General features: G+C 38.6%; 1 protein-coding gene across 13 annotated transcripts in view; it reads left to right on the top strand.

The window, feature by feature from the left end:
* FARP2 (FERM, ARH/RhoGEF and pleckstrin domain protein 2) overlaps nucleotides 1-21,306 on the top strand; it is an 84,516-nt gene extending 63,210 nt beyond the window's left edge. For 2 of the 13 annotated variants that reach the window (XM_044432662.1, XM_044432660.1), the window contains exons 14-27: nucleotides 506-669; nucleotides 3,139-3,228; nucleotides 4,755-4,888; nucleotides 5,761-5,842; nucleotides 6,360-6,597; nucleotides 9,248-9,378; nucleotides 10,133-10,201; nucleotides 10,985-11,074; nucleotides 11,640-11,722; nucleotides 12,261-12,379; nucleotides 13,003-13,166; nucleotides 17,679-17,786; nucleotides 18,342-18,493; nucleotides 19,465-21,306. In XM_044432662.1, the coding sequence (XP_044288597.1) occupies nucleotides 506-669; nucleotides 3,139-3,228; nucleotides 4,755-4,888; nucleotides 5,761-5,842; nucleotides 6,360-6,597; nucleotides 9,248-9,378; nucleotides 10,133-10,201; nucleotides 10,985-11,074; nucleotides 11,640-11,722; nucleotides 12,261-12,379; nucleotides 13,003-13,166; nucleotides 17,679-17,786; nucleotides 18,342-18,493; nucleotides 19,465-19,555 (1,715 nt within the window). In that variant the 3' untranslated portion in view covers nucleotides 19,556-21,306. Of the gene's footprint in view, nucleotides 1-505; nucleotides 670-3,138; nucleotides 3,229-4,754; nucleotides 4,889-5,760; nucleotides 5,843-6,359; nucleotides 6,598-9,247; nucleotides 9,379-10,132; nucleotides 10,202-10,984; nucleotides 11,075-11,588; nucleotides 14,183-15,218; nucleotides 17,879-18,341; nucleotides 18,494-19,464 lie in introns of those variants that run through there. The other 11 variants (XR_006414970.1, XR_006414969.1, XM_044432664.1 and 8 more) reach the window with 11 other exon arrangements.
* Nucleotides 21,307-21,387: the final 81 nt, after the last annotated feature.

The following is a 21,387-nucleotide window of genomic DNA, read 5'->3' as shown; positions in this document are numbered from 1 at the left end:
AAGTCAGGAAGGGAATGTAATCTGTGGTCTCAGTATTCTAGAAGCCCATTTCCTCTCTCCATGTATTCATAACTTTTGAAATAAGCTGTTTTCTGAAAATATGGGAGACTCGCCTGCTGCTTCCTACTACCATTTTTTCTTGGGTGTTGTTTCTATTGATCTTTTCTCTCCCTTTTCAAAAGAGTTCTGTAATTTTCCAAAAAGAGCATGTTAAAGCAGCATATTATCCTGACATGTTTAAACAGAGTATAGGAAGTTCTACTGGTGGTAGTTACTAAGTTAATTTTGTTTAGAGGTTTGATTCTTACATAATTCCAGTTGAACTCCAAGAAGTTCTGTCAGTTACTTTCAAAGATTGTTTACAAATATTTGAGGGCTAGTTTCTTAATATTGGGGCTAACAGCTGCTTGTATGTACAATGTAGATTTGACTGGTATGTTACTAAAATTGAAATCCTTAACCTATTTTCCTCCCTCCCCTTCTTGTTTCTTAATGTGATGCTTAGGTCCTCACCTGTCTTCGTTTAAAATGAAAAGTCCAACAACCTTGAACCCTCCAGTTCATATGACTATAAATGCACCTGCCCAGGGTTCATCTCCCCTCTTGAGTCCTGTCTTGAGTGATGTTGGTGGTGCCAGGGTAGAAGAAGAGGATGAAGCAAGACGTAAGGTAATAGGAAAGAGATTCTCATTAACGAGGAGTACAGTTTCTGTTTCTTTTCACTGCATGGTTTTCAACTTTGATTGCTGTTTTCTGTGTTGCATGTTAGTACTTGATCTGTGCCATATTGTAGTCCTCTTAAAAGGGCTACAGTAAACATTATCTTACAACTGTTTCACACATCTTTTCCCCCAACAAGACTTTCCAACGAATGTATTAATGAAAAATGAAGTACCCCACACTTTGCAAGTATTTTGAATTCCTAAAAGGGGCATGGCTTTTGTCATACTCATTCATAGCAATGAATTTAATGCCTCTTTTTATTCCAAGAATATGTGGCCTTCCTATCTTGAGAGGAGTGTTTATAAGTAAAACTAGAAATACAATTTAATAAAATATTTTTAAACTGACTCCTAGTATTCTGCTGTAATCCAATAATTGATTATTCTTTTTCCAAAATGTTTTTCCCCTTTTTTGGCACACATTGGTGGAATGGGTGGAAATTTTTCTGTTTCTTTACCAAATTCTATCAACCCTTAGGCTATTTAGCTTGATTAACAATAATATTGTTTCCAGTTGTTGATGTAACCATGATAAATGTGAAACTGTTTAGAACAAAAGACAGGTTCTGAAATTTAAGCAAAAAGAAAGTTAGCATTATGGATAGAAGTTACCCCCCTGCAAAAATGTAGAAATTTTTCCAGTTGCATATAACAAAATATAGGAACATTATGGTTGGCCTCTGTGTAAAAACAAAGGGTTTTTAATATTGAAAATCATATAGGAAGATGCAAAGCTGAATCTTTCTCATTGGAGATTAGATTAACTTTTTCTTCAAAACCCACTTTGTGACTTCATTAATTTCTACTTACATATGTTCAGCGTGAGTAAGTAACAGAAGCCTGTTCAAAGCAACATGACTGCATAGATGCACACATAACAGCTAGACAATCTTGTTAGAAGAGCAATATGTAATTCAAATAAGGCTATCACAGAATGTGCTATTGCTTCTTTTCAAGAACACTCTATCAAAAATTTACAGTAGCAAAATACAAAATCAATATAAATGCAATACTATGCTCATAGCAAATGCAATTTCAAATACGATATTAACAGCAGAGCAATGCAAAATCAAAAAAGTTACTTAATAATATTAATAATGTTAAATATTAAAATACAATGAACCCCACCCACTCAAACCCCCATACAAACCAGCACAGACTGGCTCAGAAAACACCCTCAGCACAATCTTGCCTCAGCATTTTCCTTTCCAGTAGAAAACACAGCAGGAAAAGGAAGAGGCCTGGTCTTCTGGGCTGCTCCCAGAGGGTGGACCAAGCATGATGTGGCTCCCAGCTGGCTCCTGTTGAGCTGCCTCTACTGCTCCCCAGCCTCCTTGGCCAAGGAAGTGGTGGGGGATCAGCAGCGAGAGCACAGCTAGCCCTGCGCTGGTCCTGGCAAGTGAGATGTGCATAACAGCAGTTCTTTCATGGACCAGCAGGAAATGCCAGTGGGCCAGTGCTGGTCAAAAACCACTGCCATACGGCATATGTGTTGATCTTCATGTCCATGAGCCAAATCCAGACCAGTTGCGGATCCAGGACAGCCCTTTGGACTTGTCCAGATAACCATACTCCTTTCTTCTGACTGCCTTTTTCGTGTTTTCTCAGCCTTTGCATAACCTTTTCACATTCTATAAGGTTGAAATTGGCAGCTTATTGGCAATTGATTTAAAATTAATTAATTTAAAATTAAGTTAAATTAGGCTGGTATTTTTGAACCTGTCCCTTTGCGTTCAGCCCACCTGTGGAATGTGACCCCTGATAGATTGTCCAAAACTGAATTTGTCCAATGAAGTCAAAGAGATTTGACACCTGTGCCATAGAAAAACAGTAGAACTCAAAAAGTGTCCCTCATCCCTCATCTATCTTACTCATTCAGGGGTGGGGAGCAAATGTACTTTGCGAAGCCACCCAGCTAGATTAGAAATCTTTCATCCAGGTACCAAATGAATGGAGTTTATATGCATATTCAGATGCAGTGCCCGTCAGTCAGCATGATTCTTATCAGCACTCATAAGCACTCATAATGAGGATGTCCATTCCCATCAATTCAGCTCTTATTTTTATTCTATCTGTAAAATAGGGGTTATTATGCGCAGTGTCTCCATACCTATTGCAAGTCGGTAGCTCTATGCTGTATTCAACTAGTTGAAGATCAGGGTCAAGCTGTGGTTTAATGAAACCCACATTCACAGCACAGATTCAGGATTTAGTTTCCCAAATTTTGGCATAGTTGCTTCAAATATTTTTAAAAGGCAACTTCAAAGCCATTCACAGCAGGAGAGCACTATTTCAACTATCTACTATATTGCTACATCTGGTTGTTTCAAAGAGTCTTACTACAGCTTAACCTAGTTCATAGTTAATAAGAACCATTTTCTGTTTCATTTATTTGGGATTTGCTTGTTTCTTTCAGAGATACCCAGCAGATAAAGCATATTTCATTGCAAAAGAAATTCTTGCTACTGAACGAACTTATTTAAAAGACCTAGAAGTTCTAACTGTAGTAAGTTATTTAAACCTATTACAACTCATTGTATTTCCCCAAAGAGTAATTATAAACAAGGTTATAACTAAATCATCTTTTTTCCATGTAATCTACAGCTACTACTCTTTCAAGGAGTGGAGCAAAATCATTTCTTAACACTTTCTTTTTTATTATTCTGCCCCTCCATCTTCTTGGCACTTTTTCCTTTTGTTTTAATGAATCTAATTTGTTGTATCCATTCACCCATTCACTTAGAAACCTTGCAGATTTCTAGTTGCAAGAATTACTGTTTCATGACCCCATGTAGAGGTGCTTCCACCTAATGGTAGTTTGGGAACAGCCATTTCAATTTTAAAACAACCCTATCATCCTATGTTTTTTCTTTTTCTCTTTTCTAGCATTCATCTAAAATATATAGATATTATTTAGCTCTCTGTTTAATGCTAAAGTCATGACAGAAATATTTCATGAGCAATCTTGTCTATTTTGAAGCTTAAACTGTTTCTTTTATGAGCAAATATCTTCACTGAAAGTCTTATTGGTGGTTGAACGATAATCCAAAATAGCTGCTGTTTAGGACCAAATTAGGTATGATAAGGGAGATTCATGAACAGCATTTCTTGTGGCCTTTTAAATGTAAAAGCAGCTGTGAGTTTGGAGTGAGTTGGTTCATATCAGCATCACAATGCTTACAGGAGAAAATTAATTCATACTTCTGCTTGTTTACCTGCAAGGGAAATAGGTACATCTGGAAAGGCTATAAACTGGGGGAGAGATGCTTAGGGAGAAGACTTTTCCCCTAGCTTTTTGGTCTCAATCCAAATCATGGTCCCTTGCTTTTACATTTTAAGCACACACTTGGAAGATTCTGTTCATTGATTTCTCCTGACTTGATTCAGACTACCAAAACCCTGGCTTAATAAGCCAGTAGGTGCAGAAGATAGAGGACCTACACTTGACTACTTGGCTCCTTGCTTTACGAGAGAGAATGAGTGAGTGAACGAACATGGTAGGAACTGCACTTAACTTTGACTTCCTGTTACATACAAACAGTGCAACTATGGTTGATGGCTTACAAACAAGGCCAAATACAAAAGCCAACTTTAAATCATAGCTACATATTTAACTTCCTGGTTTAGATGTCACAGGAAGCTATAATTAACTCAAATTCTTGAATTAACTCATGAAAAACAAGGAGTCAAGCAACTACATGCAAGCATCTAAAACTTGTGTATATCTTGGCTTGCTTAAACCAAGATCCTAATCATCCAGACAAGGCCAATGTTTTCATATTAAGAGAACTTTGTTGAGTGTCTGACTCTTCCCTATTTATAGAAGTGATAATCACGACCTCCTCCTGCAGATGTTGGAGATGCATGTTACACTGACATACTGTTCGGGTAAAGTTATAAATTAGAATTTCCTGGTATTTTGTGGTATTTTTAAAATTTCCTCACATTTTTTTCTGGATTATCTGGCACTAACACTCTGGCACTGACCAAAGGAAATGAACCACCTTTTTCTTATTCATCTTTCCTTTTCAGTGGTTCCGCAGTGCAGTTATCAAGGAGAATGCGATGCCTGAAGTTCTTATGACCTTGTTCTTCTCTAATATAGACCCCATTTATGAATTCCATAGAGGCTTTCTGAAAGAGCTTGAGCAACGGCTAGCACTCTGGTAAGCATATATGAGCATTTGTGAAAGTGAATATTTCATTCCTGAAGTTCTCCAATACTTGATGAAAAGTCCTTTCCTCTAGTAGTAGCTACAGATATTTAATTAAATCACCCCAGAGGTTGATTTTTGCCTATCTGCATGAAACGTGGGCTCTAAATCTTCAGTGAGTACACAGTCATTCCAGAGATTGAGTAAGGGTTCTTTCTATTTGTAGGAGAAACTAGTAGAATGATAAAGGGACATATGTATAATAATCAAAGGCTGTTGTGTATTTTCTTAGTTGTATCTTTAGTCAGTAAACAATTGGCCCAAAGACAATATCTGGGACAACTGATATTACAGTGTAAATATGTCTTCCTAAAGGAAACCTTAAAAAAAAAAAACTCACAAAAATTTTTGCATGTGGTTTACATTACATGAGAAGATAAAATGGGCGTTTCTTCCTTACTATTTCATGCTAATTTAAACAGTGCTAGTCTAGATTGGTCTTGCCCCCTTAATTTTAAGAAATGGTTGGCCTAAAGTTACTATTTCTGAGTTGAAAGTAAAGTATTGTGGGTATGTAATTTTTTTTTTTAAATGAAGTCCTTTCAAAAATGTCATTCTTCAAAAAACGGTGCTTATACACCATCTTGTTATGTTCACATTTAGCTTTTCTATCTTTTTGTTGTTTCTGATAAATACAAATAAATACATTGGAGTGATCTGCAGGGTTTGCTGTAAAAAAGCTAGAAACAGTTTTGGTGCTCTTTATTTTCTTTCATAATTGCAATTTGTATCCTTCAGTCACTGGAAAACAATTTTATTGACTGTCTCTGAAAAGCACTTTTAGAGTTTTCCCTAGAATTTAATTTTTTTCCTTTCAATTGTAGGGAGGGGCGTTCTAATGCTTCCGTGAAAGGAGACTATCAACGAATTGGTGATGTTATGCTGAGAAATATGCATACACTAAAGGTTTGGAAATACAAATAACTTCCATCCATAAAAGATTGTTTGCTGACCTGTCACTGTAGTTCTTTGAATGGTCATCTCGGCTTTCACATAACTCACCAACAGCCCCTTTGCCAGTGTGGAGATACATGATCCTCTTTGTGTTCTTAACTGCTGCAGCAAACTCATAGAACCAAGGGGAAGTGGTGAGACCACATATGTGTTGGGATGGTGGGGGGAAGTTCTGCCAAAAATTGCTGAGATGTAGAAGATTGCTGAGTGTATGAATGTACAGATGATCACCCAAAAACTATAGGTACAGGTAAACAACCTGTGTGTGTGTGTGAATGATGGCAAGTAATATATTTGGGTTGCTTTCTGGTCAGAATGGGTATGTTTAAAAAAACCACAGTGAGAACATGTGTTTCCCTCAGTATTTGTTCCAATATCGCAGTTAACGTTATTTCATTGATAGGCTCAACAGTGTGTTTGAAACGTTATTGTGCCTCTTCTCAAGGCCGCATCTTCTTTGATTCCTCAGGAATTTACCAGTTATCTGCAGAAACACGATGAGGTCTTGACAGAACTAGAGAAAGCAACAAAACGCATTAAGAAACTGGAAATGGTTTATAAGGAGTTTGAACTCCAGAAGGTTTGTTATTTGCCACTCAACACTTTCCTGCTCAAACCTATCCAGAGGTTAATGCACTACAAGCTGATCCTGGGGAGACTTTGCAAACACTACGTAGCAGATCACCGAGACTACGCTGACTGCAGGAGTGAGTGAGATCAAGCAAATCGCTATAAAACCTCATGCTGACATTTATTTATGTTGCCGATTGATAGCATTTGATGGAAATTGTATTGCTGCAGAGCTGAATCATCTAATTTCATTTCCTTTGACCTCTAGTACCTCACAAGAAACCAAAACAAATTGGTGGGCTCCAATTGGCTGATGCTGTTCTCCTGAATACCTCAAAAGAGTGTCTAAATAATTAGCTCTGTCACCTGTAGAAATACCTGAGCTTGTGTCCTTGTATCTAGTGTTGTCCTCTGTGAGCACTGTGTCATTGAGCTAAAGACTGACTCATACCAAATAAAGGGGGGGGGGGGGCTAGAGAAGGACATCATTGCCCAGCACAACTCCTTGTGCCTCTTCTGTGGGTAAAATTGGCTGCTCTAAGGATCTGTGTAATCATGAATAGAAAACGAAGTGCAAATGTGGGAAGGACAATTTCTGCAGGCAGATTAGGGTTGTAGAAAATTTTAAGCAGACCCAGACTATTACTCAGTCCTCTGTTCCACTTCCTGGGCTTGTATTCTGCATTTAATTCCTTGTTTTCCATCATTCTTTGCAAAGTAGAGCACAGCATTATGAGAATCTAACTCTTGGACACAATGTCAGTAAATATGTCAGGGCATAAATCCTTCAGTTAGCAAAAATTATTTTAAGCACAAAACTAGAAACTTTGTGGCTTTCACTGTGGGTTTTTTAGGAAGTATAAAACAAAATATTTGTTCAGGATAGCTTGCCCACTTACCAAACATTTCCAAGATGGTGCTCTCTCTTCAATAATTACATGAATCATTCAGTCTTCCTATAAAGAAAAGTTACTGCTTATACCCTGAATGCACTGCTAGGGGTGAGAGTTTGTAGTAAGTATGATTTATGACTATTGTTTCCCTTGAAAATTATTGTTAGATACATTGTGTGCTGAAGGTAGGCATTAGTGCTAATTTAACAGCTGCAAAGCTGACAAGAAATTGGTAGTTTTTAATTGTGACTGCAGCTATACTGAAACTTTTTGTGGTATTTATGTATTAAATACATGTTTTGAGATTAGTCTTCTAAGAGATGCTGTCCTAAATCATCCATTGATATTTAACAACAATACTTGGCTTTACCAAAAAAAGAGCAGAAATAAGCGGCCATATCAAGATCTGTGAGCTAAAACTAACTGAATATTTAAGCATTTGGACTTGATTCAAAGGACTACTTTGGCTGTTTCTAGCCTAGGGTATAATCCTATGGCTCCTGGACATCTACAAGGTTATAGGATAGTTTGGATTCCCAGTTGTGGGGTTGGAAACCGTGCTCTGATCTCAGAGCTAGCTGTTGGAGCTCCAACCTCTCTCCCCTGCCCCCTCACTTCTGATGTGAAAAGAACTGTGCTGGCTACTCTGGAAGGGTGGGAAACCAACCTTGGAGAGGGAAAAATGGGGCATTTTGGCTGCAGGTTAGGAGAATGGAGAGGCCAGTATACAACCTATCCTTACACCTCTCCAGATGTGTCCTCCCTCCCTCCATGTTGCTTCAGTTATCTGGGCAAAAAGCCCATTTAGTGGAAAATACAGGGTGAGAGAACTGGATGTCAACAGTTGTCTCTGCTGCACTTCCCAGTCCACACTGGGTAACTATAAGCTTCCATGTTCAGGGTCTTATGGGCATTGCCATGGAATTTATACTCTTTCTTTTCTTTTGAAAAGCAAATCCCCTAGGAATGTCACAACCTGCCTTTGAAACACCCCACAGTTTGGAGACTTCTTAGTTGATCTTCCAGTAACAATATTCTTCCTTTGATGCACAGAAATTTTGATGCCAACCTTTGTAATAAACAAAGGGAAATAGAAATTGCATCCCTGGAACTCTGCCTCCGAGTGCACCCCCTATTTGCATCATTGTGCCATTAGCAACAAGTGGTCACACCACCTGTAGAGTTATTCCAAGTGCCTGTTACTGCTTGGAGCCATAATCAGCCTTTGCTGCCACTAAAGCGGCACAGTGGATGCTAAGCATGTGCAAGACTTGTTTCCGTCTAGCCAGGCTTTTGTTGGCTAGAAAGAGGACAGATGCTACAGTGCGCATTAATTGACTGCATACTTCCACTCTGCTCCCCACCCTTCAGCTTTTTTAAGGTTAAGAGGGACATTGAGCCTTGCGTACAGGTTTCACAGTGCTGTCCTTCACAGAAGAATGGAATAATGGCTAGGGTTGAGTAAGAAACTGTAACATTAAAAGGCTGACATATTTGTTGTAACTGTCTGATACCACACATACTAACATTTTGCTGCATAACATCTTATAAATGAAGTGAAGCAAGAATTATGGAGTTGTAAAAGTATGTGTTCCCAAACACCTCCTTTAACAAAATGTTAGTTAATCTAGAAACCATTTTGGATACGCAGGTTGTAATTACTGAGTGATCAGTGCATGTATCCAAGTTGAATTATACTTCTCAGCAAAGAGTCCTACCTTTGATAATTGCATGCAATTTTATTTCAAAGGTGATACTGAAACACTTTAGAAAGTTCTGCAGTATTTTGATTGGTGCTAAACTAAACATTGTAGTCTTGTTAGTACTGCTTTCATCTGATGGTTTGGCATGGGTGGGTTTTTTTTTTCTTTTTTTTGGTTCTTCTGTTCTGCAGATGCACTGAAGGAAATCACAGAAATGACGTCGCAACTTCAAAACAGCCTGATCCGTTTGGAAAATTTCCAGAAGCTCACAGAGTTGCAGCATGACCTGCTCGGCATCGATAACCTTGTAGCAGCTGGCAGAGTAGGCAGTTCTTTTTCTGCTTACATTTAAGTCCTATGTACTGAAAGCAGCATTTCTGAATTTGCCTTTGCTTGCTTCCTATAGAGGATGCTGCCTTTAGATTTTATTGCTTTATTTTGGGGCTGGCAAAGACCATGCTGCTATTGCCAAAAGCAGATCTCACCACTGAAACATGCACACCAAATCATTCTGAAATATTATACTTGTACTTACTGATGTGGTTTTTCCAGTATGGATCTTAAAATGTAGTGCTGAGGCATGGTTTTTTGAAGGGCTTTCAATTTTAGGATCAGCAACATAGTTTCAGTGCCTCAGTCCTTGGTGATGTCCTGAGATGACAAGGACCAGCATAGGATGGATGAACATATGGCTGAGCAGGTTGTCTTTATGTACTCACCATGCTTCTTCCTGAATACTTTCAGCCCTCCTGGTTGTGTGCTATATCAGTGAGGAACATTGGAAACTTTTGCTAATAGGTATTTTATAAAGAAAGAGGAACTCATATAATTTGCGGCGACCCTAAGCCATTCTTAGTTATGGCAGAACACTAGTTCCACAGCCATCTTACAAACACTCTGCATATTAGTGCAACTGCCATTTCTAGTGCAGTATCAAATTGACAACTTACCTGAGAGAGTTGTTTTTCAACCTCTTGTACTGCATACATTTTTGGATTGAGGATGACACTGAAAGGGTTAGTAGATCAAAACTGATCGACTTTGAGAAAAATAAAGCTTTGATATTTTTTCCACAGGAATTTATCAGGGAAGGCTGCTTATACAAGCTGACCAAAAAGGGATTACAGCAAAGGATGTTCTTTCTGGTGAGTTGATTTCTTTGCTCAGGATTGTGACCCACAATAATCTTTCCAGAGCTTACTCTTCTTCGGTACTGTGACAGATGGCTTGGGAAAGATGTATTTCAGTCTTGCATTTTGCTGAGGACTAGATTGTTTATGTGAATGTCTCAGTTTTACAAACAAAATACACTCAATACACTGTTGAGTACAATGTGAATCCCTTTTATGAGAAGTGGCCAATTGCATTGGTGGATCCCAAGCACTGACTCTAAGCTCAGACTCCATTTCCTGAATGGAGTCAGGTGACAGGGACAGTATTGGAGGCCTTGACAAAAATGGCCTTTTCCAGGTGGTCAGCCTCTTTGGTCTTAACTATGCACAGAAAAGCTTAAGTATTTTCTGTGATCCTGTGTGAATTAAATACAAGGTTGAAAATTGCTGTTTAAATGAAAAAAAAAATGCTATTACAGTGGGAAATCATAATAGCAAAATCCTGATTTATTAATTGGAGTGAAGTTGATTTTTAAAAACCATTGTTAATACTAAGCTAAATTAGTGAAGTAAAACAGATAGAGTATAAATAAATAAATGTGTTTTATATGGAGACAGTGCATAGTGAATGATGGCTTATGTTTTTTGTATGTGGAGCGGGAGGGGGGTTGTCTTGCTTTTGTTGGGAACCAGTTTGAGTGCAGTGTGTACCAAAAAGTGGGATATAAATAAAGTGATTGTGACCATGACAAGAGAGAAGGGTTTCTTTTCCTAAAAGGTATACTTCAATTTAGCAAAAATCTTTCCATGCTTCAGTTTTCAGATATGTTGCTGTATACAAGCAAAGGAGTCACTGGTACCAACCAATTCAAAATTCATGGTCATCTTCCTCTACATGGGATGCTGGTAAGAGTTTATTCGCATAGAAGCCAAGCATTAAAATAGTGTCACCATAATTTGAACTTCAACTTTCTATATTGAACTTTCAAAGACTCTTTGTTAATTGGGTGTTCCTGGTGGTTCTAAAGTTTTTCTTCAGACATTTCTATACATAAGCATCTTGCCTAGATCATGAGAGTTGGAACAGTAAATACTGTACGTTTACTGGCACTGGAGTAGTTGAGAAAAAGAAATCAGAACTTATATTTGTGGTGTTATTGTTTGGTAGTTGGAGGTGCTGTGTGGTGTTCCACACCAAGGCATTGCATTCCCTCTCACTCTTTAATGGAACTTTTTGTATGTCTGTGTTTGATTTTCAGTTGATTGTCCTGGATCCTCCGGTGAGTAAGTTGCTAGTGAGTGTGCTTCAGCTAATGTGCAGTTACCAATTGCTGAAGCAGCAGTGTAATTGTAGCTGATAGTTTTCCCACTAGAAGTGAAATAGATGTGAATTCACCAAAGTCTTTCTTTTCTTTCACAGCATAGATGTATACTGTGCTCACAGTGTGATCATGCACCTCTCTTGTTGTAGGTGGAAGAAAGTGAAAATGAATGGTCTGTCCCTCATTGCTTCACAATCTATTCAGCTCAAAAAACCATAGTAGTGGCAGCAAGGTAAGTCCTTTTCTGGTACTCACTTATGAAAAGGCAGAAATAACAACAGGTGGTAAAACAGATCTTTTGATGACACTGAATGTTTGTGTACATGCAGGCACCACTCCACTTTTACTTCAAGCTAAGAAAGGAAGGATGGGGGATCATGCTACTCCAAAGCTGCCTCCTTCTTTTTCCTATACTCTGCCTGGAGTAGTGCTTCTAGCCAAGAACAACCAGGAAAAGATATCTGCATCCTGCAACCTGATTGAGAGACACTAATGTGCACTTCTGTGTTTTCTTTTCCCAATGTAACTTCAGATTTTTCAGGAAAAATGGGAAACAATCTTGATAATGTTGTTGTTCATGCTTGAATCTGGGTGTAATATAAAGTTGTTGAGATGAGCCCCCCAGTTGCCAAAATGCAGACTTTAACAGAAAACTTTATTATTCCACTGGGAATAATAGGAAGCAAGTGTTGATCAGCAGTGCATTTCCTTCTGTATTGGGACCGAGCTCCAAAAACATTGTTCTCAGCCATCAGTCCTCTGTTTTACAGCACTCGTCTGGAAATGGGGAAATGGATGGAAGATCTAAATATGGCAATTGAAATGTCCAAGAAAACCACTGAGAAATCTGACATGTTTCTAGAAAATTCTCTGTGCAGTCGTTCTAACAGTGAGTAACATCATGTCAGTTGAGCTTTTTGACTCTTGGGTTAGTGGTGTGCTCTGCATGCATCCCTGAAATGGAAGTAGTAAAAATTATGTAACCCACAAGCATTTTAACTAAACAAGCTTCAATACTTCTTCCTGATGCTCTGGATACTGCAGGCTTGGCAAATAAGAACCTCTAGCAGTTAGTAATAATTCTGGAATTGGCTGTGTGTGAGCTTCCTTTTCCACCCTTTACATGGGAAAGTAGGGAAATTGTTGAATAGATTTCCATACCTTGTGATTTCCTGAGAATGTTCCTTACCTATTGGGTCTCTCCCATGGCCACTGAAGCAACCTATTGCATTCCAGTAGATGCCACCTCCCTCACTACAAAGCAGATCCAGTTAGGATGCTTTCAATCAAACATTTTGTACTTACATATATTACAGTATGTTTTTTCCCTATGTAATGGCTATGAAGTGTCATATCCTACAAGAAAATTTGGATTTTCAAGGACATGGATGCCAGAAGCAGAATAACTTCCTTTTATTAGAGGAAGATGCTAATATAGTTTTGGGTCCTTGCCGCTTATCACTATCCATGTACCATAGTCTGTTAAATGTCTGCTCCCTTCTCCTCCCTCAGGATCCTCAGATGAGGTTTCTCTAGAACAGGAGTCCGAAGAAGACATACATTCCTCTCGTAGCTCCCTGGACAGGCAGAGTCACCACCGTGCCAACACTACCATGCATGTCTGCTGGTACCGCAACACCAGTGTCTCCATGACCGATCACAGTGTGGCCGTCGAGGTACCCAGCAGCAGCGCACACACCACTTTCACTTACCACTTTGTCCTGGTCGCTGCTCTCTCTGCACTCTGTTTTAACCACCATCCCTTCATTGCTTTCAAGATTTTCCATGATGAATGAGTGGCTACCAGATGTTCGAATGTGTACTTTGTGTGTGTTTGTGCATGCTTCCATCATGTCCTTAACAAAGGGGTGCTTTGAGGGAAGAAGATTAAAAAGAGAAAAGCCAAAAATGATTACCTAAAAATCTCTGGTTTTCAGGCACTGTTTCTGCACATCTTACGGCTTGTGCTTGGACTATCAAAGCCTGGGTTTGCATGATGTTGTATATACTTTTGCTGTCCCCAGATTGTCTTAGAAGAGAAGTTACGTGCTTCAGAGTTGCATTTGTACAGTGGCATTTTGGGGAATATAACATTATAACCTGCCACTGCCTTTCAAAAAGATTGCACACATGTACAGCTGGGTAGGGAATGTCAAGTATTGTGGCTCCTGTCTGGTTTTTGCAACCTTCTCCTGCCATGGTAATTGCTAATTTTAAACCTTTTCTTCATAGGCTTTCTAGGGAGACAGGCAGAGTCTGATTTAAAATATATGTCCTGCAGGAGATTATAAGAACCTTTTCAGGATGAAATCTGCTGCTTATAGGATTATCGTACAGTTCCCAGACTAAAATAATCATCGATCTGTGATTCATGGGTGTTTTCCAAATTACTGTATGTATTGGCTTTGAAAGGAAAGGCCAATGGTGTGATTTTTATGGGATACATACATTTTGGAGAAGATAGCTATATTCACTCAGGGGTTATTGAACCTAAATGTAGGCCCTTAATCCATATACTGTGTTTCCCCAAAAATAAGGCCGGCTCTTATATTAATTTTCGCTCCAAAAGACACGCTGGGGCTTATTTTCAGGTGATGTCTTATTTTCAGTAGCTCAGCAAGCTATATTTATTCATTTATTCATGTACAAAATCTACATTTATTCAAATACAGCCATGTCATCTTCTTCTGGAACATCATCATGACTTTCCAAACCCTGAATTGTGTTGCAACGGATGTACTAAATGCATCCGTCTGGCTAATGATCTTAACTGGGGCTTATTTTTGGGGCATGGCTTATATTACGAACATCCTGAAAAATCATGCTAGGGCTTATTTTCTGGTTAGGTCTTATTTTCGGGGAACCAGGGTAACTATGGCTTTGTTAGTTCTCTAGAATGTATAAGTTACCACCATAGCCTTTATCAGGGTGATACAAACTGATCACATGACAGATGAAAGTGTGATCCACTGGCTGAGTTAACAAAGAGACAGCTACCCTCCAATTTACATTCCAATCTTTAACACTTTAACAAAGAACTCTGCATTTCTTCATTCTAGGACTTGAGGCACACAGTTAACCTAACAGTTGAGACTACATGCCTAAATTTCATTGAGCTAAATGAGAGAGAAATTATAAGGAAAAGAGTTTACCAAAAAAAGTACTGTAGAAGTAATGCCTCTTTTTATTTTCATCCTTTTCTCTTTCACTGCTGATTATGCTCTTGTGCATCCTCAAAAGCAGCAAAAAATCCCCAGTGAGGCTGTTTTGAGTGGTGCTTCTATGAAGTGATATTTTCCCACTTGCCTGGACTTCACTGTTTCAGGGAGATTCCTTCAGCAAAAATGCAGCAAAATAAATTAATATCGAGCCATTAAATGAAGCATTTCACAGCAAAAACTGATAGTAGAAACCAACTTTTGGGCTGTAATCAAACTTCTGTAATCTTGTCCACTGGCTAATTCTTCCTCCAAGATTACCTACTCCTGTCTTTGGGAAATTGTTAATCTTCCTGCTTTCTGCACAAAGTACCGTGCCCACTTATGCTGCTCATCTTAGGGCCTACAAACTGTGAACCTTATGGCACCTCCATATCTCCCCCCAGCCTTTCTCTCATTCTTCTTTTTGTTTTTCATACTATTCCTTTTAACAGGCTTTTTCAAATACTGCCCTTTCTTGATCTAAAACTCTTTTTCTGTCTTTCTCTGCCCTGCACCCTCTCTGCTCAGTTCTCTGCTCTCTTGCTGTTTCTCCAGAGCTTCCTCCTCGCTATTTGCTGGGCCAGAGTCAACGGCCCAACACTATCACCCATGTTTGCTGGTACCGAAACCAGAGCCTATCCCTGTCTGACTATCTGTGCATGATTCAGGTAAAGCTGCTTCTACCACTCTCAGTGTTGATAGGAGGACTTATGTGCATCATCACTTTCTGTTTGTAAAATCCCCATTATAACTCTTAAACCTAGCTGTAGTTCGTAGAAACAAGGATCTGAAGCACTAAGGCAATTGACTAAGTCTCTTCTTTAAGTTGGAGAACTGGCGTGGGGTGGCGTTGCACTGGCAACCTGCAAGATCCAGGTCCTAGGCTCCACTCAGCCATGAAGTTCACTGGGTGATTTTGGGCCAGTCATAGGCTCTCAGCCCAACCTACCTCACAGAGTTGCTGTGAGGACAAAATGGAGCTATATAAGCTGCTTTGAATTCCTCACAAGAGGGAAAAAAGGTGGCATATAATTGCAATGTAATAAAAACAATGTGAAAATCAGTCCAGTGAATTGCTTTGGTTATCATACAAATAGGCAATGATCTTGAATACACAATGCCATTTCTTATTGTTTAAATGGGTTTAATTTACCCCATAGATTTGATCACAGAGAATCTCATGTGCATAGACCTCAGTGTACTAGTATGTTACCTTAAATGTGGTATTGCTGTTGTGTATTCTGCAGAGCTTTGCTTTCTCCTAGTTGTCCCTAACCTGTGCCTTTCTTTTTCACATCGTCTGCTTTCACTTGCATTGTGTCTTTAACAAAATTCAGGTTCTCCGTGTTGCTCACTAGTTGTTAGCATGTTGTGTGGATCAGGGAATGAACTGGGAAAAATATTTAACTAACCAATGTATTTAAGTCCGTGCTCTTTTCACAGCAGGGCTCAGGTGGGAGTTAAGAGTGTGATGAATAATTTGTGGTGGGAGGAACTGCATCCATTACCAATATGGCCTAGCCAGGATGGAAATGTAGAATGCATGCAGTTACAAGGAAGGTTGATACTCTGTGAAAAGGGTGAATAAAGAATATGTATCATACGTAGCCATTTAATACCCATAGTTTGGATATTAAATTAGTTCTTGGGATAACCAGGAGAGGGCTCCTTTAGAGCCTTTCTGTACATTCCAACAAATCATGACTTAAACAACATTTTTTCCTTTATGTAATAGTTCCATAAGTCTTGAGCCAGAGGAAGCAGTGAAATGGTCTATCTGGACAATAGAGGTGGATGGGGAGGGAAAGAAGTCATCCTTGTTCTAGTGGATAAAAACTGGGATGAGTATGAATTCCATATTGAAAAGAATCTTAAATAACTTAAAAACAATTAAGAGGGGTAAGGTTGCATTGCTAGTTCCTGTGATTAAAAAAACCTATCCCAACACAATGCTGGTTGAGCATTCCAGAGTTGTACTTTTGTGGTAGAAAGAACAGAATCCCAACAAATATGTTGAAGAAGAAGAGAATAAAAGGTTCAAAGTGATGTCATCATGAAAGAGGTGTTAGATTTGTTTTGCTAAGTCACTAATTCTATCTCCAAAAATGTCCAAGAGGGCAAACACATACCACATGATTGCCATGTTAGCTAGAGGTGTATGAGAATTTCATTTTTATTTGCAAAACTTGTGAACCCTGTTTAAAGCCCCAAATAAGATTTGCAACAAGCACATGTCTGCTGAAAATATTCAGATTGCCAAATGTGCTAATGTTCAATTCGTACAATTTTCCTGGTTTGCACAAATTTATCCCATTTACTGAATCAGCCTCACTTTAGTCTATAGAAGAAATCTACTTAGATTTCACATGTGATTACAGCTTGATTTGCAGTTTTCCCATTAACACAATGCAAGGAAAAATCTAAAATGTAAATAGAAATTGAACATGAGATAGAACTGTTAGATGATGTTTGGAGAATCCCAACAGGTTTGCCTGCCACTAATTTACCCATCCCTAATATTATTAATTTATTAAATTTATAAACCACATCAATATTAGTAATTGATGCACTTTCTGAGAATTATGGAACTTTTGAAGTACAGTATAAAATACTGTACTTTAATGAACTGGTAAAAAGAAATTTCACCATAGAAACATAATTTTTGCTCTTATTGTACAGAATATATAGACGTGCAAAGAGGCTCTGAAACAAATGTTTATGTGCTGTTCCTCAATTTTTTTAGAGCTGTGGTGGTGAACATGTGACTGCAACTCCGATCAACCCTATCCAGAATATCAAGTGGTGAGCGGAGTTATAGTCCAACAACAGCTGGAGGGCCACAGGTTCCTAATCCCCGACTTAGAGAATCACAGCCTAGGGACAGCAATCTGTTTTCAAATATACAACACCAGTAGATCATTTGCTGCACTGTTAAGGAGAATGACTGCTGATAACAACTTCTCATGCTATCTTTCTCCGTCCATGTAGAATCAGTTATCAGGATACCTTCTGAGGAAATTCAAAAACAGTAATGGTTGGCAGAAGCTGTGGGTTGTTTTCACAAACTTCTGTCTGTTCTTCTACAAAACACATCAGGTAAGATGGGTATGGCACAACCAGAATGGTATTAGGCACACACAGGAATAAGAAACAATATTTGCATCTGTCTTGTGAGTGCATCCTGGCTCTTACATTAATTTATATTAAAGCCCTCTGGTATGGCAGGGTTAAGTTAGCAGGTATAATTTTTCACTGCCTTAAGGGTTTTTAGCACTGCCAGTCCACAGCATAAAATGGACTGATTATAAAATGAACAGCAGGCTTTCTGTAATTGCTAGCAGGCCGATTCTTAAAGAAAGGACATCAAGTTGGGGAAAATAGCATTTGAAATGAACAGGGCCAGTCCGGTGAAGCCTGGGGCTTTACAGTCATGGCTTTAGTTAGGCTATCTAGTTATCAGTATTTGGCATCTGTGTGCTGGCTGTTTTTTCTTAATACATTACTAACGTAAAATATAAAGTAAATTCTGTGTTGTGTAGTAACTTTTAAAAGATATGTTTGCTATTTGTAACTTTTAAAATATTGTGGAAACTTTTGTTAATGGAGGTATGAACATACACTAAATAAGTAATAAACTTGGTTGTTTTCTAGGATGATTATCCACTGGCCAGTTTACCACTCCTTGGTTACACAGTCAGCATTCCTGTGGAGGCAGATGGCATTCAGAAGGATTATGTCTTCAAATTGCAGTTTAAGTCTCATGTATATTTCTTCAGGGCAGAAAGCAAGTACACCTTTGAGAGGTAAACATACTTCCTAGTCCCAACTTAGAAAATCACATTTCAAAGTTGCTCTTACACAGATGCTTTCTATCACTGTTCTAGCACAGTGAAGAACCTGCTGGAGAGGCTTTCTATCACTCTTCCAAGATTAACTGATAAAAGTTGCCAGTGGATTCTGCTGCGTTCAAAATCTGTCTGAAACCAAGTAGTGCAAAACCTTAGTGCAAAAATAGTTCAGACAGAGTTGTATGTTTAGTGAAGTTTGCAACCACCTCAGAGATGCTGTCTTAATCTAAAGGTGTGAGATCTTTCTAGCCTGGAGAGAAAGCTAGAAAGATTGGAATGGCATGACAATAGTTTTTATCATCATCATCCGTTTTTCCTAGTGGAAACAATATATGACAGTAAGATATTTCAATCCCCATATGTGATAACACAAGCAAATAAAATCGGTTTTGCTAGGCTAGAGAGATCCATTACTTTTTAAGAGAGTTGGAAATGATTTGAAAGACATCACTGCTTACAATGTATGAAGAGACTAGTTTAAAGCCGAAATAAATTGTTTAAAAATCCTTTTGTTTCTGTAGGCATAGAATGTAGTAGCAACAGGAAAATCAAGGCATTTTTAATTCCTTGTAGAACATTGTTTTTGTTCTGTGACCCCTTTTAGGTTGATATACTTAGGGTAGACAGGGTAACTGAAGGGTATTAACTACCACTTTTACCCTTCTCCTGCATAACAGTAACAAACTTAGCATGATTGTACAGACATAATTCTTACAGAATTATGTGGTAGATGGGATATTGTGGTTCTTCTTTCAATAAAATACATTTTAAAAGTCAGCCAAAATGTTAATCTTACTGGAAATGTAAAATGCAATATGAAATTTTAATATTTCTGCCAAAACCAGCTGTAGCTAAAGAAGGATGGATGTGGCTAAAATGGGTATCTAGTTAATGTCTTGCATGTTGTCCTTTTTCTCACATGATAGGTGGATGGAAGTGATAAAGAGAGCTACAAGTTCACCTGGGAGATCCAGCCTCCTCATCTCAAAGGATGAAAAGGACAAGATCACAAACTGAAACAAGCAGAGCTGGGTCTCTGTTGTAAGTTAATTGTTTGCAGCAAAGGGGAAAGGGAACAGGAGGCTGAGCTTGATAGTAGTAAAAAAAGGATGCCATCTCTCACCTGCTGGGGCCAAATTTGCTGCTTCCTGAAATATATTGAATTTTGCTGCAGTGTGAAAAGCACTAAAAAGTGACAACAAAGCCTCTGGAGAAGTCAGTTCATGGAAACTTACATGAATAGCAACTGTTGGTGGAGTTTGGCTGATCTTAAACCTTCTGGGTCTCAAATGGTGTCTCAGAACTTGTTAATGCTCAGTCTGGCTAAGTAATCTTTGTGCGATATGTTCTTTCAGCCTTCCAACCACACATGCTGCAAGCTGTGTTCATACTATTAGTAAGATGGAATGTCTATGTGCTGTAGAACAAAATGCTCAAGAATATTGCCAAGTAGCAACTTTACTCTTCATACTTGCCCAAAACAAACAAAACTGACATCAGAGGGGCTTGCTTGCACAGAGGGAGTGGGGCATGGGAAAGCAAAATTCCTTAGGTTTAGGGTCCATATACAAGTCTGACAGATGCAAAGCTGTCGGTTCAGTGCATCTGGACTATTGCCCCTGTTGCAGTTAGAGTTTTGTGTGCTGTCCTGCTACTGCTTTCCACAGGTTTCCTGTAAATGTATGCTTCTCCTGAGCTTCTGAGCAGCACTTGCCCTGGCTAGCCTTTTTAAAAAAGTTCTGAATATACGCATAGGCAACTTGATGGGGCAGGAAAGGTAGTTTCAGAAATAACCATGTACTGTTCTTCTCAGCATAAGTAAAAATGTGTTGCTGCATCATTGTATGGTCAACATATTAAAGCTTGGAGCAGCAATCATAGGTACAGTGTTTAGGCATTATTAACTTGTGGAAGGGTTACTACCTCATTAATGATACTTTGAGACAGGGAAATTAAGATGGGGAAACTAAATAGTGACAGGACAGGGCCATTCTACAGTCAGGTATAGTGTAAGAATTTGTGCAGACACATCTTTAAAAGCTCGTATTTAGTAATTAAGTTGGCTTGAAGTTCCTATACAACTTCAAGATAGGAATATCTGAAATCCCTTTCACAATAGTTTCTCCCACAGTTTAGTACCATTGTCTTAGGTCATGGAGGCAGAGCCTATTCAGCATGGGAGGGGTTTTAATGAGCCTGTGAAAATTGCCCTGGCTTTATGCTTCTTCCATGGCACAGTTCAACATTTTTGTTGCCCTTAGATAGCAGTGGAAAGTAGTTTGCTGGTTTGAAGATGGATAACTTTAATCAAAGGTTATTTATGTGATAAAATATTGAGAAACAATGTGGTGGTAAGGTAGTGTGCTTAAAGGAAACCGTCTGAAACAATAAACTGTGTATTTTGAAGCATGGTGTATGGAAGGAGGTGTGATATGGATACAGGTCTTTTCATTACTCTCAGAAATGATGAAAAAGTTCTATAGAGCTAGAGCAGATTTCTAGGTAGAAGGGGATGGTGTTGGATTTGGATTCCTACATTAGAGGGCAAAGGGAAGATTTCATGCTTTTTGTCTGACAGTATCACAGATAAGCTGCAAAGTGCTAAAGGTTATATCTCTCTTATAATAAGAAGTGTGTATTTATTAGTGTCTGTTTTTGGAAATAAACCATTGTAGATAGCTATTTTTGACTCGGTAGGTAGTCTGTGATAACTTAAACAGCTCATATGCTTTTGTGAACAGTCATATAAAAAGGCTTCCGCTCCCTCAGATGTAGTCATGCTCTCTCCTTTTAGATGCATAGTCTGTCTTATTCCCATGATTGGTTGCTTTTTCCTTGCTCACAAGTCT

This window comes from Varanus komodoensis, unplaced genomic scaffold, assembly GCF_004798865.1.
Source record: "Varanus komodoensis strain SLA01 unplaced genomic scaffold, ASM479886v1 scaffold25, whole genome shotgun sequence".
Taxonomy (NCBI): domain Eukaryota; kingdom Metazoa; phylum Chordata; class Lepidosauria; order Squamata; family Varanidae; genus Varanus; species Varanus komodoensis.
The sequence above is the reverse complement of the archived record's forward strand: the minus strand, read 5'-3'. Positions and strand labels throughout refer to the sequence as shown.